We start from the raw sequence: 26,550 nt of genomic DNA, 5'->3' as shown, positions 1-26,550 counted from the left end.
ATGGCCGGAAAATACGGGAATATATCGCCTCACACGGTCATTTCCTTATCTGCCGTGTGTCTGCTTCAGATGATATCATCCATACTAGCGCAAGGTAATTAACTCTTTGCACTTAGAAGTCGAGTCCGTTCACTTTTTGTGTGTGTGTGTTGCGAAATATTAGGCAATGAGTTTATCTATCATTTATTTTTTCTTCAGTTATAAGTGTTTTTTTTTTTCTTTAAGATTTTGTTCACGTTTATAAACGCTGAGCTTTAATAGACGTCAGATATTGTAACTCGCACTTCTCATTCAGGTAGAATACAGATTGTGTTATATCAGCTCCCATTCACTGTGTGCAGTATATATAGCCTCTCTAACCTTGAACACGTTTTAAACAGCTGTCACGGAGACGCTTTTAAGTGAATAGTGTGCATAAACTCTGAGGAAAATAGCTTACAACTAAAGTATTGTATAATGTCTTTCCTTCAGCCGTCTTCTTGCCTTCTGCCGTAATACTGTATGGAAAGTGATTATTTTGTCGCTGGAAATGTATTTGCGTTACTATTATTCCACGTATTTATAAAAGTGTTAAACGTGTTAAAGGTGGTACTATAATACAAAAGTATCGGTAGCAATTTCTCACATTTACATGTATAGTAATAGTAACATCATCATCATCGTCGTCGTCGTCGTCGTCGTCGTTATCATCACCATCACTACCACTGCCATAATTATCCTGCCTGTTGAACAAAGAGATTTTGCTCTGACAATTTCACTTTTGACGATGTCGGATATTACTCCGTAAGTCCAGGAACAATCATTTCGTAAATTTGCATAACCGCCATGTCCCCTTTGACACCAGACAACGTTCTTTCCCCCTCCTTGGAGATGGGTTGGTGGAGGGGGAGGATAGACGCTCAGTTGAGTGATGTTAAAGGGATGGTATGGCATTGGTTGAGGTGAGGATTCAGCTTTTAGAACTTTTTGCACGATACGAAGAAACCACTCTATAAAATGTTAAAGAGCATTCAATTCTAAAAGGAATTCAAAGTTTATTTGACGAAAATCGGCTTTGAAATGTCTGAGATATCCAAAAACGAAGTAAAACAAAGCAATCCTATAATAAAAGTTGGGTCCCACTTTTTATCAGGATCGCTTTGTTTTGGATATCTCAGCCATTTCAAAACCAATTTTCATCAAACAAACTTTAGATTCCTCTTAGAATTATGTGCTCTTTCGTAAAATATTTTATATGTAGGGGGTTTTTCATTATCGAAAAAGAAAATGATAAAAAATAAACATAAAAAATCGTTGGAAACTCAACCGAAACTGTACTATCCCTTTAATGGTCAGTGTATTCCATACTGATCTCAACGTTCGTGTACCCAGAGAGGGTGTGTGTGTGTGTGTGTGTGTGTGTGTGTGTGTGTGTGAGTGTGATTGCTTGTGTGCTAATTAAACACCAGAGGGGATTACGGTTAAAGGATTACGGAGGTGTTAATATAGGCAAATGTTTCAACATCTCACACCTTATACCAGATAGGTTAACAGGTTACGATCACAAGCGTGATCACAGTTTGTAATACCATAGCTACTTTATGTTATCAGTTATTCTCTTTATGGGTCTTTTTCCCCCTCGACCAATCAACGCATTTCACACCTCATCCTACGTACGTGTAGATCCGTGCGCCCCCAATCCATGTGTGAGCGATGCTACGTGTATAGCCGTTTCCCCGTCCCAGTACTCATGCATATGTCCGGCTGGCTTTAGCGGACCTACGTGCACTCTAGGTGAGTCCTGTTCACAGTTCCTCCGTTTATTTATGTGTTTTTGGATTTTGTTTGTTTGTTTGTTTGTTTTTTAGCACTTTTAGGACCCCTCTTACACTGCTATTCCAAACTTTTAACCAGTCAGAAGCCAGTGTGAGCATTTGTAAATGATTGCTCTTGTCAATGATTGTACTAATACAGTCGTATGGTGGTGTTTGTGCAGAATCCATACGGGGAAATAATCTTTTGCAGTGTTTCGGGGAGAATCATATTTGACTAAGTGAATGTTTTGTATAAAAGCACGCTGGTTCCCTACCCACACCCCCCCCCCCTCCCATCCCATCTCCTCAGTGTTATGGTCACATTAAAGGGGTACTATAGCATTGGTGGAGATGAAAATTGGGCTATTAACTTTTAACTTTTTTACATTTTTGCGAGATACCAAGAACAAGAAACCACCAAATAGTACAGAGCATGCCATTTTAAGAGGAATTCAAAGTTTATTTGATGAAAATCGGATGAAAAGTGGCTGAGACATCCAAAAAAAAAAGTGAAACAAAGCAATCGTAATAAACGGTGGGTCCCGCCTTTATTATTGGATCGCTCTATTTTGGATATCTCAACCATTTCAAAACCAATTTTTCATAAAATAAACGTTAAATTCCTCTTAGAATTACATACGCTCTTTTGTATTTCATAAGAGGTTTTTCATTATCTCACCACAAAATGTTAGAAACCTAAAGTTAGCTAAGGCCTCAACCAAAACTACATACGATCCCTTTAAATGAAGAAACCCTATAGTACTTGGCTTGGTACACCCGAATAATACGTCAGTACGTCATCAGATGTTCATTCACATGTGAGAGGTGTACAGCATTACTGTCAGACACCAGGACGTTCACGTTGCTGCGGAGATCAATTTTGAATAATTACGCACGCCGCTTTGAACGAAGAAAAACAAATAAGCGCATTGGCTTACGATCGTACATACGACAGATTTTTGCCCTCTTGGAATAATGCTCAAGCAAAACATACAAATCTGTTTATACCATTAAGATATTAAATTGTATGGTTTGGCATTTCAAACTTCAATATTCAAAGAAGACTTTGCTGACGTCATGGTTGCCTAGGGAACCACGGGCTTGCAGCCACATTGCACTCCAGACTGTAGGTGGCATAAAGCATTACAACCATTGATTTCTTCATGCTGCTTTACATTCTTTATCGGAAAAGCGTTTCTGAAAATAACCTCCCAATATACATGTACATCGTATTATGGCGGCGCACTGGAAACACGGAAAATCTCAATGTTGGTACATTGGACTATGCCATAATCACTGCGAATCCAGTAGTTACTGGTGTTATATGGTAAAATACACGCACACGCACACACACACACACACACACACACACACACACACACACACACACGCATTATACATAAAGTGGTATGAAAACCCTCCAACCTGCGCACTTATATAGGCGCATTTATAAGAGATCCAAAAACAACAGGTTTATTAAGACTCGCATTCATTCGCATTCTGCGCACGCCTTAGCAGAGATCAGGAAAGAAACGATATCAACCTTGACCACTATGAAATCATGATTTGCAGTATATCTCTTTATATAAGGTCTAAACAGAAGTAAACAAATAAACAAACAAATTCGACGTGCGCCGAGCATTGCCGAGGATGTCTAATATTCGATTCGAAATGACCTGAAAGAGTCTATATTTGTACCGCGATACGGAGACAGTGGGGATTTAGGTTCTGTATACATGTATGCCATCAGTGTATATGCAGGTAGGTGATACATGATAAAAGACTTCTTGAAAGAACGTTGCCCAAAATAGACGTTATTGCGTTTTTGGATGGACAGGTTGACCAGGCGGTGAGATTTGATTTCGGCGTCTTCAAATAACTACACGTACAACATGTAGTAAGGTAGGGATTGAAAAGATCAGATGACACTACCGATAATAATAAAATATTCAACAAAGTACGATGAACATGACATTCTTACGCTGAATTCTATCTAAAAAAAAACACTAAAAGACAAAAAGAAATATTGGAGAGAACGAGTACCTGGTATCGATATTGTCGATACGAGAGCTTGTCTTTGTGGAGAACGTCTTAAAATGAAGGCAACAGTTGATTTTTTTTTCAATTCTCGTTTTTCGCTATAGGGTCTACATTCTTGTGTAGAAAGACACTCTTCCGCAAGTAACTTTCAATATCTTGATTTCACCAACGTATAATTTTTGACATTATAGGCCTACGTTTTTCGCACAGTCCTAATTGTATGGAGTATCATACGGGGGAAACATTTTTTTTTATCGTTATCAGTTTAGATTTATGGCAGAAACTGTTTAAAAGGCCTCATTTTAGACAATAAAATCAAAAGACACACAAATACGCACGCCCACACACACACACACACACACACACACACACACACACACACACACACACACACATCATGTCAACGTATGTACAATGTATGTACAATATGTATGTATGTTTGTATGTATGAATATTTTATAACTGAAATACACTTGAAAAAAAACGCGTCACCTCTTATCACACATTATAATCATCCATTTCTTATCTTGATACAACATACCGAGTTGAGTTTCGCGGCGGGGAGGAAGCTTCTCGTAACATCCCAAGCACACCTTTGCAGAAGTTCAGTTTTTCCGTGAACTTTGATTCACCTCGTTGCCAATGGACCAACCTGACACACACAGCTCACCGCGGCGTCATGATTGCCATAGAAACATATTACAATGTCAAGTTCACATCCATGTACAACAACTTCCGCCCAAACAGCTGACACTTTCTAGTTATCTAGTAACAAGGGTCGTCAAAAAAAGCACCATGACTCAGAACATTGCCTATAGGACATAACATAATACGTGTACACAACATTGCTCCCCTTCCCCTCCCCCCCCCATACAGCAACATATAGAGAAGTAATCTTAAAGGGAATCTACTAAAAAAAATGTATAAAATTCGTGGATTAAGTGAATGCCGCAGTACTAATAAGTTTGAGGAAAATCAGTCAACCCGTTCAAAATTTGTGACATTTTACTGTTTTGGTCCCATCATCGCTGGATAAGAAGACTTCAACAGTTTGTGATGTTATAGAAGTAGAGAGATTATAAAAGACATAAAAAGAAATCCACGAATTTTTGTCTCATAGCATAATCAAAGGGCACTGGAGTTATCCACTTTCAGAAGGCAGGAGGAATAATATTACCCTTTACATATATACGGCAGTGATAAGTCAGGGCAAAGAGTGATTTTCTATCAAAAAAAAATTATCTGAAACTCGCTTTATATTTTCCTTTTCTATCGTTCTACTACCGTGACATGAATTGTTAGAGCTTTCTTATCCATAGCGATGACGACATATGGATTAAATCAGAACTTTGTAAATTCGTTATAACTTTTGAACGGATTGTCCGACTTTCCTCAATCTTCACTGATGTGTTCTATTGATATTACTTCTGCATTCGCTGAATCCAAAGACTTGTTTGGCTTAAATTCCTCATTAAGAATAGTGCGCTACATGTATAACTTATGCACTAGGAGTGAGAAACGATGTGTATTGGTTCTCTTCAAACAATTGTCAAACTAAATTCATTCCTACAGTCTGTAAATATGCAGTGTTTGTTTCAAAGGCCTTGAACTCATCAATTTTTTATCAGTTCAGCTCATGTTCAGTATCAGTTCAAGTATCTAATGCTATACTGATGAAAAATATATGCAAAGAAATGATAAACTGGTTAAAGTCATACGATCCCAATGGAGGTTTAACTTAGAATATACAGTACATTATCAATGATTATCGAGATGACCTACATCACAGCTTTTCCGCCTTCAGCATCTTTACTGTTTGTAAGAATCTTTGAGAGACAATGACATATATAGCGTACATTTGAGATGCTACTGTCTCATTCACGATTTCTTAGATGAAGCAATCGATGAAAGATTTCTATTAACCCATTAAATCTTCGTTACCACATTTCTGTGATTTGTTGCAGTAGTTTTTGATCTTGATTAATCATGAAAGTTTTGTATAGCGTATAGTGCAAAAAAAAGTTTTTTTCTTTACTAGTCCATTGTTTGTCGCTTATACAGTAATTGTTCATTTCGGTTGCAGAACAATTTTGGTAGCAGAACTAGTATTTGCTAAAATTTTCACTGATTTTTTAATTTGCAACACATTTTAGAAGAACTTCAACTCTCCTGTTTCTCTGTGAAATCTACAATTTTATATTTCTTCCAGATATTGTAAAGATTTAATGAGTCAAAGCACTTTTCGTAAAAGAAAAAAGTTGCTTTTCCAGAATGTCATCTGTTATTCTGAAATTACATGACCAGAATGATTAGTCACCACTGAGTCGTTCAAAGGGAGAGATGAGGACAAGATGATTACTAATTTCTGCCACAGAGCTACCCCAGGACGAGATGGATTAATGTATAGTGTTACTGAAATATACCGTATAGTTCTTCACATTATGTCCTTGAGCCTTGCTAGCCCGATTCTATTCACACGAACATAATTATACGTTTTGTACATTACCGTTGATATCAACAATAATTATTCTATTCCTCCAAGAGCCGCCATTATGACGTCACTTTAAGGAAAGAGGGTAGAGGGGACGAGAAAAAAAGTAGAGGGTGTAGAGAGCATGCTATACTCAGATAGGAGCTAGAAGTAGGTCTGATGCATTGGATGTTACGGAGTCCCCACTCCCCATCTTTCATGAGTGCCGCACCCAATTTGCGAGAGAATCGAATCGGAGAGCTCTCTTCCGATGGAGTCCGCTTGCACGCCGTTATAAACCCTACTGAGTGATCCAACCGAAAATAGAAGATGATGATGCGCGACTAATGGGAAACAGAGGGGTGGGGAGTCCAGTTCTAGTTTGGATGATACGCTGCACAAAGATTGGTATTTGATTTTAAAATACGAATGTTAAATCTATTAACACAAACCAGTGTCGATTGTAGGACCACACCGATAGGTGTAGAAAGTACTATGCTGTGATGTTGTTGAAAAGTGTTCACCTGGCACTTCGTAGTGTTAATTTGACACTGTCGACTGTAGCTGGTAATATTTATGACCCTGCGCTGGTGTTAACTTAACAATGACACTACATGGTGTGGATTTGACATTGCTGGTGTTAATTTCAATTGTAGGGCCTACAACACCCACCCAGTGTGAATAGGAGACCACACCCTTTGGTGTTAATGTAGTGTTAATGTGTTCACATTTTGTTCAAAAATTAAGTGATAGGGCATATTTTACGGAAGGTTTTTGTTCGTCTTGTGTAAGTTCAAAATCTAATTACTAATTACCTTTTTTTGTCAGTCTTATATTTTGAAGTGACATCCGTGTGTGTTAATTGAACACCACTAATAAGCACAGGAAATTTTAAAACCAGCTTGGTGTTTCATATTTAACACCCAACTTTTTGCAGTTTGTGACATTGAAATACTGCACTGACTTGATGAGATTGATTTCGAATCAATTCAAAATGTAAACAGCCTACCTCATGTGCAAATTTTGTTTGTCATTGTGGTTCTCAGTTTACTCCTTTTTGTGTGTGTGTTTGAAAAAGATACACCATGTTTTCCAAACCCGTGTCAAAACGGAGCTGGCTGTGTCAACAGAGGCGATACGTTCAGCTGTGTCTGTCCCACCGGCTACTCGGGGATTACCTGTGAGATAGTTGGTAAATATGCTATATACAAGTGGGAGTGGTGGTTGTGGCGGCGGTGGTGGTTGTCGTGGAAATTTCAGTCATGGTATTAGTGGTGGTTATGGGACTATTGTTTTTTGTGGTGGTCGTGGTGTTGGTGTTAGTCGCAGTTGACGTTCATTGTGGTTGATGGTTAAGAATTTGTAGCGGCAGAAGTAGCATTTTTACATTGTTGTGATTGATGTTAGCAAAGTTATGAGATTAGGAAGTCTGGTGACGATGAATATCATTATTATTGATATGAACTATTGTTTACTACTATTTTAGCGACTACCTTTTTTTGATGACTACCGCCACCATCACTACTACTACTTCTACTGGCATTCCATTACTACTGCCACCACCAAACAACTATGTACAGTTTACATGAACTACTTACTACCACGAGTACTTTTTCTGCTACTACAAACCAACGACCAATCCACAACTGATTACTTCGGCATTATTCTAGTGTCGATTCTATTACAAGTAGTAGAAAATTTAATGTAAATTGATTTTACCAGCGTACAATGATTATTCATTTTCTCTGTTACTTTTGTCTTTTTCCCCCAGAAAATGCCTGCGTGGTCAGGCCGTGTAAGAATGGCGGGACTTGTATCCCTGACGGAGCTGATTTTACGTGTCGATGCGCGTTCGGCTGGATGGGCGAGTTGTGCGAGGAACGTGAGTATATAGGCGTACAGTACAATGTCCAGGAATTCTCACTTTAATTTCTCATCCACAATGGTTAATGAGATCATTTTTGTCTTAAAATCTGTCCAAGGCCCAGCCACGTTTCGAGAGTTATTGTCCTCATTCATGGGGTTTTAGACTGGATATTAGTGGATAATTAATGTACATGCATACATGTACATGAGAGGAGGATCTTATCGCAAAGTCGCAAAGTCTTCAAAACAAGACTGATGATCAGATCAAACAACCGCATTTTGGTGTAAAGGGCCGGGAAAGACAGCTATCTAAAAAGTGTCAGTCGTGATGTGACTCTATATCATAGCTCTCTCCCACCTCCCTGACTACAGTATAGGCCTATCTCTTTCAGAGACATTAGTCTTTGATTCTATCTTTTCCGTTGATAAAGAAGTCTAAAATCGTCGACTCAAATTGTAATTCTCTTGGGAGAAGTAATCACCGTCGCTTCCCTTTAAGGACACGAACTCTATGATGGAATCCCTATACAGTGTAAATTACCCCTTCTCTTATATTTAGCCCTCTCCTCAAATGAAAACACGTACGTTGTCACCATTTTCATGGCCTTCTATACGCACTTCCTCTGATGCAGGCATAATACTATATGACGCATAATACTATATGACGCGCTATCAATGTCCACGTGTTCATACTTCTATATATATAGGGCATACATATATATCCAGAGAACGTCAAGCCTTTAATTCCCTATATACACACACACACACACATATATATATATATATATATATATATATATATATATATATATAAATATATAAATATATATATATATATATATATATATACATATATATATATATATATATACACATATATATATATATATATATATATATATATATATATATATATAGGGGATTAAAGGCTTGACGTTCTCTGGACTCTTTTTATAACGATAATCACCACATCGATTGGAGAGAGGAAATCACGAGTTTCTAGCAAAGTTTGACAATAAGAGCAACAAATGAATCGACGTTGTTTGCATACATGTATTTTAAGGACCTATAACGATACATTTATGATAGTGTGATGATTGTATGCCTTCTTACGTATATAGTAGGCTGCTCAACTACTACAACTGTAAATGTCATCAATTGAGTAATTACTTAAAAGTTGTTTATGAATATGTCTTTATGCACATGCTATATATTATGTCTGTATTTTATGATAATTTATATCTGATATACGTAATTATGTACTACGTGTTTGCGTGCATGCATAGTAACGTAATCATCACTCTCATTTGTCTGTTTAACACTGAAACTGAAGTAAAAGTATAGTTATGGATTCAACATTATACGGAATACTTTTCTAACAGTATAGCCCTGTCCAATTCATCAATGGCAACAATGAAGAGAAATGAGGACAAACTAGACTGCTGTAGAAATAACGACACCATATCGATACCAAGGAATATGTTTAAAGATAATGTTAGTGATTACGCGGAGAACTTTGAAGTGATCTCAGTATTAACAACATGGTCGCCATCTTCACTGTTTTCACCTTTTTTTTTCAGCTGATGCATGCAACAGTCAGCCGTGTCAGAACGGAGGAACTTGTTTCACTACCTTAGGCGGTCTTCTTCATCACTGCACCTGCCGCACGGGGTTTACTGGAAGCAACTGCGAAATTAGTGAGAAAATCCCTCACTAGCTTCAGCCAAATCTAACTCGCCTTGCCTGAAAATTACTCTAGAAGAGAGCGACTAGTTTAGATCCATTCCTTCCCTTTCGGCACCCCCAAAACCCAATCTAGAGCTATCCATGTGTTGCACTCGACACGTTAAGGAATATTTGAGACGTAAAAGTAATACTGATCATGACAAGTCATGTGCATTAAGGGTATTGTTGTGATAGGCATACAGCCAAATTAGCCAAGCCAAAATCTTGGGACAAAATACAGCATTAACCATGACTGCTATCGCTCTTGTCTTCTCCAACTAGAGCTAAAATTATATCTCTTTCCCCAACCCTCAAAAAAAAAATGGATATTTCAGATCATTTTAGAAGAAAGTATCCTGGAACGAGGTGGTTCTGTAAGTTTCACCACTGAGTTATATGCATAAAATGTTACGGCCTTTTTTCGAGTCATACACCTACAAGCACAAATCCACAAAATGTTAGTAGTTGCGCCGGTACTTTTCACTTGGAACTCGTCATAATTGCAGCTGAAAATGGCAATTCGTATCGTATTCGAAGCTTCCCTAGGTTTTGCACTTTGACAGGCCAGACACCACATTATATTTGCTTTCTAATCATATTCCCAACTCCCCTCCCCTCCCATCCACCCACCCCCGACCTGTTTTGCCAAGACAGTTATTAGCGTGTGATTCTCAATTTCCGCTTCATATTACATTTTACCCTCATTGACCTAGTTGAAGAACCGAAATATCACATCGAGGATTGTTTTTAAATCTTACCGAAAAGATGTAAGAAATAGAAAGGTGAAATTTTCCCTCCTCTTTTCACAGTGGCAACGTTCTTTTCGCTCTCGTTATTTTCTTATCTTTTTTATATTGCGGTAGTAGGCCTACCAACAATATTTGAACGTGATTATAAATAAATGGCAGCATCTTCTTCATCGGACAATTATAAAGCAAACGTTATTATGGGCGTTTCATAACGTAAGTCTTAAACTTCATAATCATCGACAAACTTCTAGACCTATCTATTGACGATACCGAGCTGCAGAGAATCTCTTTCATGAAACAAAGAAATGTTTTCTTTTGCAACGACTAACACAAGTTGGAAGGACATCTTGTTATAATTCTCTTGCTAAAAGAAATGGATTATTGGAACAAGCAAACATCTGAGTATCATATTTTTGCTAAATTCACGCAATGTTCAACGATTGCTTCACGAAAAAAAAATAGTAAAGCAACATTATGTATGTGTTCGAAGATGATTTTTAAAAAAGCGAATTACTCGATAGTTTTGCTATTGAAGAATTTCCATGTCTCTATTTCGATTTCAACTCCAACTTCTATAAACTTTCAATATCCAAATAGAAGGACTCGCACGAAATGGCAGCAGCTTGATTATGTATGGTTTTGGAAATCTTTGAGAGTTGCATAAGGTTGTACAATGTACATTGTATTATACGAGCAAATAAACGTGAGAAACACCAGGGCGAGAACACATTTATAAATGACTGCGCATCTATCCATCCATATGAACGTTATCAGCTGGTTATTATGAGCGTTAGAAATTTATGCCTGTTCTCTGTCTTGTCCATATTAACTGCAAATGTTATGGTACCTGTAGACGGCAATTTGCATAAATCTCTAGCCTTTAACCAGTTTGTATCTTGTATCTGAGTGCCAAGTCCTTTATATTTCGATATCCAAAAATCTCTCTCCCTTTGTAAATGCCTTGAATCCTCGAGACACCGTTTTCACGCAACGCTCATAATGTAAAATGTAGGGGCTCTCTACAAACAGGACCCACCCCATCCCCCACCCCGCCCTCTATCTGCGTGCAGCAAAATGAAGGTCAGGTCAAGTTGAGATGTTAACTCGATTACTCAGCTGTTTGGGGGGTCTTCGAAAGGAACTTCCGGTTCTTCTTCATTACACTAAAACCCCTTCGTCATTCAAGTTCATGCTATCCCCCTTCTTTTATAATATCCGACAATTTCTGCAAGTAATAAAAGTCCAGTTAATATATTATGAGAACACCTTTTTAATAGCAACAAAAACAGCAGCTTTATAAATACCATTATGCAGCGCGTACGTAGGACGTTGGGTTAAAATTAGCTCTGGTTTTAACTAGAATGAAGCCTGTAGCTACTTTTGGAAAGCATCAAGAAATAATACCCAAATGTAATGTATTTGTTGTTGGTCTTGAAGAAGGCATCGCTATAATACATCTGATGCCAGAATCTCTTTATGTTGGCGCATTCATTCGATCACAGTAATTTCGTTTGTTTTTTGTTTTTGTTTTGTTTTTGTTTTTGTTTTTGTTGTTTTTAAGAACAGTGCACCTTCGTGTTAGCATTCATATTATCTGATGACATGTGTCACCATCTAGTACACTCCTGGCTTGATACCTGCTTGTTTCCCGCATTTACCCTTCTCGTTTTCCCACTTCCCTGTGTGTAGACATGGTCCCTTGCGCCAGCGACCCCTGCATGAACGGTGCCCCGTGTCTCCAGCCCCAGAACACATACGACTACCGCTGCTTGTGTGGAGAGGAGTTTACTGGAACGAATTGCGAATCCAGTGAGTTTGGGCTGCTTTCAAGCCGATATGCCAAACAAAAAAGAATAATAGATAAGTAGAATCATACCTAATTCGTGTGATATTTCATCTGCTGTACGTGTTTCAGTGAGATTGTCCACGAGTAAAACTGGAGTACGTGCTACAATGTGATATCAATCAACTTAATTGATGCATTGAATTTTTACATCAATCACAGTCGTGATCATTCCTTTGCCAAGACCAAACTTTGAGCTTCATGGAGGTCGACTCAATTTGATACTATCATGTGAAAACAATTTTTTTTTCTATCACTCTTAGAGAAGCAGTGTGCATCATCCGCCAAAAACTAACATCAAATGCATTGATTATATCTCCAACCTCTTATTGACCTTTGGTCAGCACATGCGCCCGACATCTGATTTGGCTGTTAAAAGATAAAAATTCATAACTTCAGCTATATATTTTAGTATACCAGGGCCCTGTTTCATAAAGCTGTTCGTAAAGTTACGAACAACTTACGAGCGACTGGTGATCAGTTCTGATGTACTATACATATCAGAATTTCAATAATTCAGCACAAGAACTGATCACCAGTCGCTCTTAAGTTGTTCGTAACTTTACGAACAGCTTTATGAAACAGGGCCCTGGTAATATCACTTACTATAATGGTAAGTTTGATACATATCGTCAGTTCAAACGCGGTTATTCGGCCTATCTGTAGGCCTACATAAAATGTTCAAATATTTCTTAATGTAAAAGATGTGAGCGGCTTTAGACTTGCAGTCAGGTAGGATACTTTCGACTTTTGGACCATGATTATCAACCGTTTAGGTGCATCGAATCACATGCTAAAATTTCGTATTAGGGGAATAAGCGTGGAGGTTAAGAAAGGATAAAGATTGGAGTTGATGTAAGAGTAGAAATGTACGAGTTAAAAAAAGATCTGGGGCCCGTTTCATAAAACTTGTCATCAGTGGCAAGTTGTCATAGATGTGACAAGCTACTGAAATCCTTGCATCTGATTGGCTGAGAGCAAATTTGTCATAGAAATGTGGCAGTTGTCACTGATAACAAGTTTTATGAAACGGGCCCCAGATGGCGCTATATTTGCATGTCACGTTTATTACTTATGTCATTTTTGCCTTTTTGACATCAATAATTATTTATCCCGATCATTGCATGTAATAATCATACCTGTAACATTTCACCCCCTGACTTTTGACATGGTATACAAAAACCACCAATCAGATTACACGCGTTCTCGTTCAATCGAGAACATAAAATCGAACAAGTCGGACCGACCACGTCAGACACTACGATGTATACCATGTTCTGCATGGAAGCTCTAGCTGTCGCGGCAAATGCCTCATTAAAATGGTCTTAAGTGATTTCCGATCTGTGATGGAATTCAATTTTCAGGATTAAACCCGTGTTTGAGCAATCCCTGTCAGAACGGAGCTTCCTGCTTCAGCCGGAACGACGCGACCAGCTACATCTGTGTCTGCACCAAAGACTTCGAAGGAGACGCGTGCGAAAATCGTGAGTCACCATCACGTTCTTTTGAATCAAAATGTAATGTGTCACTTTGTTGGGCCGTTTAGTGCATTCTTCTGTACAGATGTGAAGGGTTGTCTTGGGTAGAAAAGCATAACCAAGGTCCTGAGTTTTGCTGTAGGGCAAATATTTATCATCGCCATGAATGTACAGGCTGTCTTGCCAGACAGCCGCTTGCATAAACTCCATACACATTTCGTCTTGTGCGCTAAGAGATTTAACACCAAAAACATTCCACCAATCAGCTTGCATTTTGTGACGTCATCGTTGTTAGTTACTTAAAATAAATAAATGGCCATCTCATGAGGATGCGCAATTATTGTCTTCTCCTTTTTGAGGGATGAAAACTGTTCCAGAAGAAAGAAACAGTTAAGCAGCAATTTAGTGTTGTAATACATAAATAAATCTCGGTGCTAAACTGATATGTCTGCTAACATAGTGCCAAAAAAACCCCCGAAATCCTTTAGCATCAACAACAGCTTCTCCATTGCACAGAGGAAGTCAAAGACAGTAAGAAAACATAAAAAGATGCTACTTTAAAAAAAAACAAACACAAACATAAATTTTGGTAGTTTGCATCAAATGACGGCTTTCCTCAACACTTGCCAGGTATTCCGGCGTGCCGGAACAATGAGTGCCAGAACGGGGCATCCTGCGTGGACGTGGATGAAAACAGCTACAACTGCACCTGCCCTACTGGTTACTATGGTGACCGATGTGAAACAGGTTAGTCATATTTTCACTTCGATTAGATTTAAGGCTTTCATAATCTCTGTCCAGCATTTCAATGAAACGCATACACAAAGTAACAGCCCGACTGGTGTATTTCACGAGCTCAGCAAAACCTACTATTAATGTATATTTCACATAAAAAAATACTATCATTCGTAAGTTCATAAAAAAAAATGAGTCTCCAGCACGAAGCTTAATTTTGGAATTGCTTTGAATGTATCTGCGATGCGATCTTATTTTTGTCATACATTGCGCTTGACACTCAGTCTTCATTTCGAACAAATTGATCACAAGTTGATATTTACGTCAAACATCCACTTTTATAACCGTCAAAGCTTTTCATTTATCGATTCTGTCAATTCGAACACAAAAACTGTGATCCAGCGAGTCCGTGTACTATGTATTGAAAGTTTCGTTTGTTATTACTAATATTAGCAAGAAATCGAAATCAAACTATAATCCCGTTGACAAATTTAATATGATATATCAAAGTCATGATGGACTGTTCGTGTTCGCGCGTGTTTTCGATATCCAAGCTGATCTTAGCCGAGTTAATCTGGCTCGATTTTTTTTTCCGCTATATAGACTCAAATCACTGTCAGCCAAACGTACGTCACAATTTAAACAATTTTGAAGACTTAATAATAACGACATGGCGTTTTCTTCAAGTTTCGGGACTAATTGAGAATTCCGCGTAATTCACCACCTTCTTGCGCTCTGGACGGACACTCAATGCTAAATTTCACAGAGTCTTACCAGAGGAATTCACCTCATTACAATGCGCTCGGTTCAAATTTAGTCAAGAAACAACCACAATGATTATCTGACGGAAGTAAATGAAGAAAGAGCTAATACTGAGCGGGAAACTGCGGCAGCTGCCAAGATACATAAAGCCAATGCTCGGTCCCTTATTGGATCCACTGGGAATTTGCGCTTAGTCCGAGGCGTTTAACCTTGCGCTGCATAATGTAGGCGAGAACGCCTATAGATCTATAGCAATTATATACTTGCGCCGAAAAATCCACCTGTCGCTTTATTGTTAAGCTCAGATTTCTTGTGCGCCGAGTCAAGGTAAAAACGATACAGGGCTCTAAAGGATGCGGTTTTTCTGATCAATCAACTCTTTACAGTTAATAAATATGCGGCAGGGTTTTTTTCCTACCCAAGGATTCGCATCAATCAAATTGTTGACTTTAGAAAGCTTCAATAAATTGCATGAAATATAGAACATTTTGCATTCTTTCGCTTCTTCTTTTTCTTTTTCTTTTTCTTTTTCTTCTTTCTCTCCCTCTCTCTCTCTCTCTGTCTCCCCCCCCCCCTCTTTCTTTCTCTTTTTACTTTATTGTATGCACAAACACTTCCGGTATGAGTTACATTCATTCCTTCATTTTCTTGAAAGGCGAACCAGACGAATTATACCAGAAACCAAAGTGCACCAAAAAATAATGACACTATATATTTATTCTTCTATAATGATTAAAAAAAGAAAAACTTCATCGGTTTAGGAAATATATAGTTTGGCAAAGTGTTGCAAGAATTGTTAGGCATGAGAAAGTATATTTAAAGATATTATTTCTTTTTTGTTAGTTTGATTTCTCGAAACATTTAAGATTAAGATTCATGATAATGACCACAGCACTAAAACTAAAACGTAGCGATAGTCATCCATCCTTCACATGCAACAAACATATACTTTCATTGGTTCCATCCATGACATTTGCTCCGGCGACAATTGTTCCCATGCAGTATATGTGCGCTAAGCCAAACGTAAATTCTACCCACAAACATAACCCTAACTCTAATCCTCATCATCACATCAAACTAATCTTCAAGCCCGATCACTATCCTAAACCTAACCCTTAGTCCTTGGAATAAATAAGACAGGAGCAACTGTCGCAGGAGCAAATGTCGTGTCACGATTTTTACCCAACAAATTAAAACTCATGCAAGACTGCCAATTGAAGTTCAACTCAATAGCAGAACATAATAAATCATGCAATGGAATTCATTCGCTGTAGTTTTCGCCCTCATTTTCTGATACAGAGGGAATATGTCTGGCTGACAACCAATGCAGGAACGGTGCCGAGTGTATCGGGGGTCTGACGGCCCAGGACTTCACCTGCGTCTGCCAACCGTTTTTCTACGGAAAACTTTGCGCCAATGGTGAGTGTAGCATCAATATCCGTTCATTCAAGTGTGCACCAACCCTCTGTTCCTTTCTCCTTATTTCATACCAAAAAAGCACATCAGTTGTATCCTTTGTCAAGCTAGCTAAAGTGTTCAAGGTACTATCATAGTTGCAATTAAGGATTTACTGTAGTTGTAAAATGTGTGTTGCATATAATGACACACGACACACAGAAATCGAGCAACTCTAATATTCAAAAAAAAAAATGTGTCATTCTATTCACCTCGTTCATTCATTCATTCACATAGACACATAGCTCCATTTATTCATGTATTCATGCCTTTATTCATCCATTTATTCATTCATTCATTTATTCATTAATTCACGTGTGCGTTCTTTTATTCATTAATTCAGTTAGTCAGTCAGTCATTCAGTCAACAATCCATTCATTCATTCATTCATTCATTCATTCATTCATTCATTCATTCATTCATTCATACATTTATTTATTTATTTATTTATTCATTCATTCATTCATTGTGACACAAGCTAATGCGTCATTTGTGTCTGTCGGCCAAGATATTTTGCATACTAGTTTTTGACCATGTCATTCATGACAAGTGAATGCTTAAAGGATGGTACAATCACCTCCTGCAAAATGTCACCCTGTCCGGCTTATGTTCACAAAATACGAACAAGCATGTAGCAAGTTGATAAATAAACAGCAGGTATCAAGGCAGTGGGTGATTAGTGTAAGACAGTGTTTATCAAGAATGATTCAGAGATTTCATCGGTAACTGGTTACATGACCAAAAAAAAAACTGATACGGGAAAATCTTTAAACGAAGCGACAATTATTATCATGAGATAGAATGAAGGTGAAGTGTCGTGTTCACGGAGGGTCAATAACTTCTGTCATTCTTCAGTTATATCATGTACCTGTTCCTGGCAAGAACCGGAAGTAAAGTCGCGAAGTAAAACTTAAGTAAGGCAAGAAAAAGGAAGTGTACAAATGAATCCAATGCTGCGGTAAAAACGCACGTGTGTATCCAAATATAACATTGTCACTATATGGGAGATATTCTTGTCTCCATCTGCCAGCTTTTCGATAGATCATGTGTTCATTTTATTTTATGTGTATGTGTTTGTCGTATAGTACGTAATGATAATCATGATGTGATAAAGATCACTCCACGTGAATCTGCTGTTAATCTTGGATGAAGGAAGGAACACAAGTCGTTGTCTGTGAGTGGTGATGATTTGATTAGCCTCCTTCATTAATCTCACCACCAGACGAGCGCAGTCCGTGTCTGAGCCACCCCTGCATGAACAACGGCACGTGTTTCAGCTCTGACCCATCCGAGTACGTGTGCACCTGTCAGGACGGCTACGAGGGCATCAACTGCCAAGTGGGTGAGTGTAACCATGGTAACCAGGACTGCATCCCGGGCCGCCACACCTTACTCATCTCAATATTCCAAAAAATCATCTTTCGGATGTGACAATACCCTCATGGGGATAGGTCTATACTATACACTTTATAGGCAGAGGAAAATATTTCACTTTTGTTGATGTTCTTCTTGTTATTGGTGGTGGTGTGTCTGATATTTGCCGTGACAAACCAGTTGCATATTAGCATCTCGCAAGGTTCTGAGGATCTGCGGGAAAATCTCTGGTAGTAACATGGTTCGCGGCTGGTACAATACGCCACATGCCACCCGTCTCTTCCAGTTCTTGCTCCCCACATCAGGAAGAGTCAACTATGAATACCGTCTTAACACATCAAGAGATTCGAAATTCACGAATTGGTGCAACGTTTATGTCACCTTTTAGAGTTCATAATTCCCGATCGAAAGAATAGATTTATCCTCACTTCCCGTCTCTTCTCCATTCTCTCTCTCCCTCTCACCACTCCCCTTTCTCTCTCTCTCTCTCTCTCTCTCTCTCTCTCTTTTACCGGAGAGATATCAAGAAAATTACTTTCAGAAGAATTTGAGATAATTGGATACATCGCCCTTAATTACATTAATTAACATTCGGCGTAATTTATATATGCGTAACTTCTTGACACTGTCCATGGTGTGTTAAACATTCGTGTTATGCTTTTTAAGAAGCCCGATATCTGGATGTTGCTCGTTTAGGAAAATGTTACAAGAACCTGCAGCTTTTCTTGAAGGAAGGAAAGGGGACAATTACCGGAGCCAGCTTTTCGGAGCACACGTGAGAAAGTATATTGCCGCCGATCCTGTTGCCATTTTGACAGGCTCCAGACTAATGAAGACCAGGTCTTTTCCTCCAAAAAAGAAGAAAAAAAAACCACTCCAAAAAACCAACATCAGCCAAGAACTTGTCACGTTGTAAGAAATGACAACTCACGTGAATCACCGGTGAATGACTCCAGTTACTAATTATAGCAGCACACCGTCAAATGGCAACCGCGATCCGCTTATATCCTCTGCTGAGACGACACAGAGAAACCAGTCAAAGTTAAGATTTCCATAAAATATCCCAGGGGTTCCTCGAGTATTCATGGCTAATTTTGCATCTTTCAATTGTCTTTCCATCCCTGTCTGCTCAGTAAAGTTAGGGTACGTATCATAGTAATATAGTAGTAGTAGTCGTAGCAGCAGCAGCAGTAGTAGTAGTAGTAGTAGCAGTAGTAGTAGTAGTAATAATAATAATGATAATAATGATAATAATAATAACAACAATAAGGTCTTCTCTATCCAGGGTAACATCTTCAATGTTGCCACTGCTCTACCAGAGGGCCCTGTTATTATTATTACCCTATAGCGTTTCCAAGTACCCATTTATACACCTGGGTCGTGGTGTGAGTAAAAACATCTTGTTCAAAGACGTAAGCACTGGGCGGGAATCGAACTCGTCCTCCGATTGGGAGTCGGGAGCCGTATCCACAATGTCACAGCGCCCCCAGTATTTACGTAACCTTTACTTGAAAGAAAAAGGATATATAAAAATGAAATGCAAGAGACATCATGTTAAAGGTGCACTCCACCATAATTAGGACAGTCATCGTGACTGTTAGTGCTTTCCCTGCGACCAAGCGTAAGGTTATTGGTCCTGTGCCAGGTCATCAAGACATTAACGCATTTGTTTTTTTAACGCGACATAATCATTTTGTTTCGCACGGTGCTACCGCCCGTCGATCCGACAAGTGGGCGCTCCGTTATACGAATAATGAATGTTTATGAGTGCAAGGGATATAATATTTCATGAGATGAAAGATGAAATGATCCATTGAACGAGGCGCAGCCTCGTTGAATGGATCAATAATTTCATCTTTCACCTAATGAAATATTCTCTCTATTGCACGAATGAAAAACATTTATCATTTATTTTATATAACACCTAAAATAGATCCTTGTCATTTGATGTTTTATGAATTTAGAAAAAAGAGAAAATGTGCAGGATCTGAGATTGAGAGAGCGTTTTAAATGCGTACATCGTTAGAGAGAGAGAGAGGGGGGGGGGGGGAGAGAGAGAGAGACAATTAATATAGATGAACATAGAAGATACATATGGCACACTTTTTGTTTAACACCTCTTCGTTACCGCCCATGATATACGAGTTATGTATTACGTCGAGACGAGACTACGCCTTAGACGTTCAGGGAGCGAACGGGAATGATGTAATCAGGAATATCCGTCAAATACCGAATCTCTGAGAGGAAGGATCTTTCTTTTTTACATCCAGCCTGGCACTAATTCCCTCTCAAATTATTTTATTGCATCGATCGTCGCAATGTTCTGCTCCCACGTAATCCACACGCTTTGCCATAATTGGGGTGAAACAAATTTTGTTCTCTCATTTTCCTTCTGCGATCTAATCCACAGCTCCCGCGAACAACGCGCCTTTTTTCTCCCCTCCTAACAACATTGAAAGAATTACTTCACCCGGGATGGGTTATAGGGATATTTTTGGATCCCGCCAGAACTGCAATTTAATCGTATGCAGCCCAGTCACCTCCATGGATTAAGCGAGATAGTTGGAATATTAAGCATAAAATCCTAGCGCTGTTATTCATCTTTCAAGGATAAAGTGTGTCAAGACTGGAAGTTTATTAGATCCTGCGTAATTACTGGCATTTGACACAAATAATCTGTTTCCATCACAGCTCACAACAAGTGTATGGACCGTAAAACATGATGGTAAATACAAACGAGACAATATGTCTAGAACGAAAGGCAGAAATGTGTTCGTTTACCCAGGGGCGGATCCAGGAATTCCGTAAAGAGGGGCGCGTTTACAAAATTAAAGGGGGGGGGGGGCGTGCGCCGGTTGCGGTCCTCCCTGGATCCGCCCCTGGTTTACCACTCTCGCAGCCTTTTGAATTGTGATGATTATTATATATATATATATATATATATATATATATATATATACATTGTATATAGGCCTAATAGTCACTCTAAAGTAAGAAAATGAGACATTGTCAACGCTGTTCCCGTATACAGTCCCATTCATATATCTTCTCAGTAGTAAACACCTTTTTTTTTCTAAATTCTAGTTTCAACAACGGAGCAGCCAGTTTCGTGTGTGCGTATTTTATACTTCAAATGTAATTGTTGTATGAACAGAAAAACCAGCGTTTCTTGTGCACTTAAGGTCTCAATGTTTGGACTATAACAGCCAGAATTTCACATGTACACGCTTGAGGTTAAACGATATGACGTCACGTTATGAACAAACGTCCACAGTATAGGCCTACCCGTGTGCACTTCACATTTTAAGGTTGAAACGCCACATATGAACAGGGCAGACCATGTATAAATTCGCCTTGCGTTCACCGTAATGGCAATGGAGAGGGGAATTATCCCAGGATTCTTGATCCCATAGCAACAGAATATGAAATTTGCCTAACCTCTTATGAAAAAGAAAAAAAAGTGGAGGGCGAAGAGAAATTATGTAGTTACGTTAATTCCATTCTTTAGTCCCTTATAATATGGCTGTATCGTAATTCAAGTGACATGTAAGAGGCATTCTCTCCCCACGGAGTAATAAATGCTCGGATCGGTTTATAAAATTTGAGTCAGTGAATGATGTGCTGTTTGAGATTTAACTATTTGCGGCTGTTTTCAATGACAACATTATCCTTCATATCCACTTTTAAGTAAGGAAGTACTATAGGATCATTTCAGAGGAAATCGTGCCATAAAACCAACGCAATATATCTGCATGGGAAATATTCATGTAGAAAGGGGTGAATATGGGGATTAATGGCCATCAATTTTAACATCAGAAAATAGCCGTAGATGACGCCCTATGGGCATTGCGGAAGGGCTCTGATCAATGCTGATCGCAGCACAAAATACTGTTTGATCACGTGATCCTGGAGACGCGAGGGCAGAACTCGTACACATGTGACGTGATGTTGGTCGACAGCTTCTCGTTATATAAACAACAACAACAACAACAACAACCAACCAACAAACAAAACAAAGCAAAATATTCCACCAATAGAGGCTTCATTCTCATACACAGTCCCCGAGATAATTATGGGGATTCCTATCATTTCGAAACGAAAATTGTTATATTCTGTTCACGAGGGTAATGTTTCCTGTAACCAAAACAGAATGATGAATAATTTTACGGCTGAATATATTAAATAACATATAATGTTTGCTTGCCTTTTGTAGTTACAGTATTTCAGACCCAGATATCAATTTACACTTATTCCAGAACATGCATTTTCATGTCAGATTTTCACCTCAAATGTATTATGATGTAAATAGTTGTATCTATGTTCACGTTTCATGTATTTTCAAATTAGAGGTATTCATTGTACTGTACTGTACTGTACCCTTTGTATTACACGGGTTTCAAACTTGATTAGCATCCATGTTTTTTTCTGGTCCCTTTTATCCTGTATTCAAGCATGTGTCCCTCGTTATGTATTATGCCATGTAAACATGTGACTATGGATGATAATAAACTTTAACTTCAACTTCAACTTTCTCATCCTTCCGGCCTATCCCCCTCCCATCTCTCCTCTCCCCTTTCTTGGGTGCCACGATGAACACTGATCTCAGAATGAGGAACTATTTATCATTTTCTCTCATGTCCGTATACAGAAACCTGTCCCATTGTGGAGTGTCAAAATGGAGGTTCCTGTCTGGAGTACAAACAGCACAGGTACTGTTTGTGTCCAGACGACTGGGCGGGTTCCTTCTGTGAATTGGGTGAGTTTCAAATCAGGCATGTGGTTATCAAGCATTTGCCATGAACGAGCCAGATCAGCAAACATTATGGATAACTTTTGTTGTTGTTTTAACCCTGTCCGTAACACTGACAACTGCACTGCATATAAGCAGAACCACATAAACTTTAGAGTGTATTCCATGCCGTAAGGGCTAGTTGACGGCCACATCATCGATTTGAAACAGCTAGTGCATGCGTATACGAACTGACCCGTTCATATGTCATTATACGAATAATTTATGAGTTGTGAGTGCATAGGGCACGAATATCGCACGAGGCGCGAGATGAGCCACTGGTCTATTCAACAAGGCGCGTAGCGCCGCGTTGAATAGACCAGTGGCGAATCTCGCGCCGAGTGCGGTATTACGTGCCCTAATGCACGAACAAAATCATAAATTATTCGTTTTATACAACACCTTGTCCACAATCACAATACAAAATTAGTGACCGCCAACTCAGGAAGGCCCAAAAATAAATGTAACAATTAGGCAGAGAATTGTAAACCACCCTGTGTACTGCTTTCAAACACTCGTCATGATTCGACCACACAGTCACAGGAATCACGAACTCCGCAGGGTCTATACCAAAGAGATTTTATACCCATTCTACGCTAACGTTAGATCGAGTTAGGCCTGGGGGGCGTTTCATCAACGAGTTCGTCGGAGATTTCACCGACAAATTTGCTATCAGCCAATCAGACCAAGGATTTCATTAGCTTTTAACAGTTGTCAGTGTAAATCCTTGCGTCTGATTGGCTGATAGCAAATTTGTCGGTGAAATCTCCGACGAACTCGTTGATGAAACACCCCCCTGACTGTTAGGTCGATCTGAGATGTCGGTAGATCTAGTAGTAGGTCTAGACTTTGTCTATTTCCGAAAATGATTTTGTATAAAAACACAGAAAAATAATCAAATTACGGTTTCTCAACTTGAAATGAAGTCTTGATGTTGGGATCACTGTGGTCCACGTAGCAGATCAGAGTCAAAAGTAAAAACACAGCAGTACCGCTAGGTGTATACAGGCCGCGATACATGCAACTAGCTAGGTAAAGTAACTGCGCGTACACGTTAACGTTGCAGTACTCCGCCGCGCCTGGTCTGTGAGACTTACCGGCAGCGCAGCGCAGCCGGCCAGCACGTACACTGTACAATGTACTTTGCTGGCGCTTTGCTACGGGTGTGAGCCACAGAACTCTGTGAGCGGCCATGCATTAGTAGCCCCCCGCGAAGCCGTGCTATAGTACCTTCGAGCCGTGCTATAGGCCCATGCCAGGGGCCTATTGTATGGCTGTCACTCTCAATGAGTTTGATAGGTATTTTCTATTGAATGTCATGTGACATGTTCTTGGCCAATCACAATTCGACATCATTCTGAGGTGTTGTATAATCATCAATAAGACATGAATATGTACAACCGATCGTTCAGTATAGGCAAAGCATAGCGTTCGAGACGTTTGAATTTTCACTGCATTGCTTTCTGGGCGCTGATATTAGCGTTGTCACGTGATTGCTTCCCTATATAGACCTTGGACGTTAAACTGCTCATTTTAATCATGCAACACTTAGTTGTCATTAAGCAGATGGATTTTTAATTACCGCTCTCATGTTACAAAAGACTTTTAATGGTCTCCCACAGGGAATTTTTTACCCCTGCTAAAACTAGCAACTGAAATGAAATTGTCCGTCAACAATTAAAACAAGGCTTTCCCCCCCAAGGATAGCTTCAAATATTGCATTTTAATAGTTCGTTCTATACTGCATATCAACCGTCATTCGGATACTGTCATTGTATGAGCTTCTAAGTGCGTGTGTGTGTGTGTGTGTGTGTGTGTGTGTGTGTGTGTGTGTATGTATGTGTGTGTGTGCTTCGCTTCCAGCACAGTCAACATTGTTTTTTTTGTGTGTGAATGTGAATTTTGTATCTGTCGAAAATGTTCATCTCTGAACGTACATGAAAGGACAATAAACGTAATTAATGGCATCAAAGTTACCCTTGAAAGCTTATTACATTGACACACTGAGAGGATATATCCTAATAACATCAATTTTGCGATGAAAGTCAAGGCAATAATTGTTGTCAATAAAGCGGAAATTTCGTCATGTAGGCAACAACTATATTGGGAAATATCAATATGGTGACTCAACAGTACGCAATCAAGCAATGTTTCCACACTTGGCACGTCTGTAACTGTAAATCAAACTCCCATAATTTAGGAAAAGGATATGTAAGTGACATGATGTGTGGTTGTGAATAGGAGACGGAAATACACGGCAAAAAGAAGGCTGAAACCTCGAGAAGAAAAAAAAAAGATTCGACAGGAGAGGGAGAGAGAGAGAGAAAGATGGAGAGTTAATTGTGGGCAGATCGTGTTATGTGTTATTACCAAAATACAGCTCTTGTGTTAAACAGAGTCCGGAGACCCTGTTGTAAATAAAAACTGTCTATAGCTATAACCACAATGAGGCGGGAAAATTCGACTGAGCTTTGACGTCATGATTTTGTGTTTTTACACCTGTCCTTTACCTTTTCTGCAGCCATACATCCCTGTGACCCAAATCCATGCCAAAACGGCGCCATCTGTGCGAGGATTGGAGGGGAACTAGCCTGTTACTGCCCCAGGGGATACCGGGGAGAATTTTGTGAAACTAGTAGGTCAGAGAGGCGCTCAGCTGTGTCAAATGCTACAATCTTTATAATATCTATCCCTCTATAGATTGTATATATTTATAATGTGCGTAACTTGCATAATATTACAATGAAGAAGAAAATGAAGAGTGAAGTGAAAAGAATAATAAAACGCTTGTGAGCCATCAAAACTGTGAAATGACTGATAATTCCCTACAATGGAATGGTATCTAGTTTACTGGAACCGAAGTTCAAAATCCGTTTTATGTTTGCAAACTACAAATATTGAGGGGAAAAAAAAAGTTCGTTCCGTTTTATATATCATGGATGTGAATGTCATTAAAGAAAATAACAACTAACAGGCCAAGATAACAACACTTTATATATGAAAATGAATATCATGAATTCTACGTACTTGAATTAAAATATCCCTCTTTTATCATTTTCTCCCTTTTCTCGTGACAGAAATCATCAACTTTAAAACCTTCGGCGCCGCGATTCATCATCATCCTCAACTTCACGTCACTCTTCTCGGATTTTTACTCAGTGTTGTCCTGTGTTTGTTATAACTTCAAAAATCGACCTTTCTTTTATTATGTTTCGATGCAACTGAATCATCATTAATTTTGATTGTACATTTATTGTGATTGATCTAGTGTGTTCTAAGCTCAAACTATCTATCAGACTGTTCTATCTCCTCTTACTGTCATTTTAAACTCTAGCAAGAAATTTTACTGATTATTAGCAACTTCGTAACGATAGCGCTGGTAATGTACATGTATATGTTTTATTGACGAATTATTATATTTGCTTTTCTCTGAGATTCTGACACCTATTATCATTTTTAGTTTTAACCTGA

At 38.8% G+C, this 26,550-nt stretch overlaps 1 protein-coding gene across 1 annotated transcript; it reads left to right on the top strand.

Annotated features, from left to right (window-relative positions):
* On the top strand, nucleotides 1-26,550 carry LOC139718445 (uncharacterized). Its single transcript, XM_071629919.1, has 13 exons — nucleotides 1-94; nucleotides 1,663-1,773; nucleotides 7,382-7,495; nucleotides 8,075-8,185; nucleotides 9,750-9,866; nucleotides 12,333-12,452; nucleotides 13,851-13,970; nucleotides 14,595-14,711; nucleotides 16,761-16,880; nucleotides 18,139-18,258; nucleotides 22,939-23,046; nucleotides 25,601-25,714; nucleotides 26,540-26,550. The coding sequence occupies exons 1-13, from the start codon at nucleotides 1-3 to the stop codon at nucleotides 26,548-26,550; spliced, it is 1,377 nt and encodes a 458-aa protein (XP_071486020.1).

Source organism: Diadema antillarum, unplaced genomic scaffold (genome assembly GCF_040938485.1).
Source record: "Diadema antillarum isolate AM-2024a unplaced genomic scaffold, OU_Dant_1.0 scf00000008, whole genome shotgun sequence".
Classification (NCBI taxonomy): Eukaryota; Metazoa; Echinodermata; class Echinoidea; order Diadematoida; family Diadematidae; genus Diadema; species Diadema antillarum.
Note: the sequence above shows the minus strand (reverse complement) of the source record. Positions and strands in the feature narration are given on the sequence as shown.

Coding starts and splice junctions, on each gene's coding strand:
- LOC139718445 (XM_071629919.1), top strand. CDS start 1: ATGGCCGGAAAATACGGGAATATATCGCCTCACACGGTCATTTCCTTA. Junction 7,496..8,074: donor GATTACCTGTGAGATAGTTG/GTAAATATGCTA, acceptor TTTTTCCCCCAG/AAAATGCCTGCGTGGTCAGG. Junction 14,712..16,760: donor TGGTGACCGATGTGAAACAG/GTTAGTCATATT, acceptor TTTCTGATACAG/AGGGAATATGTCTGGCTGAC.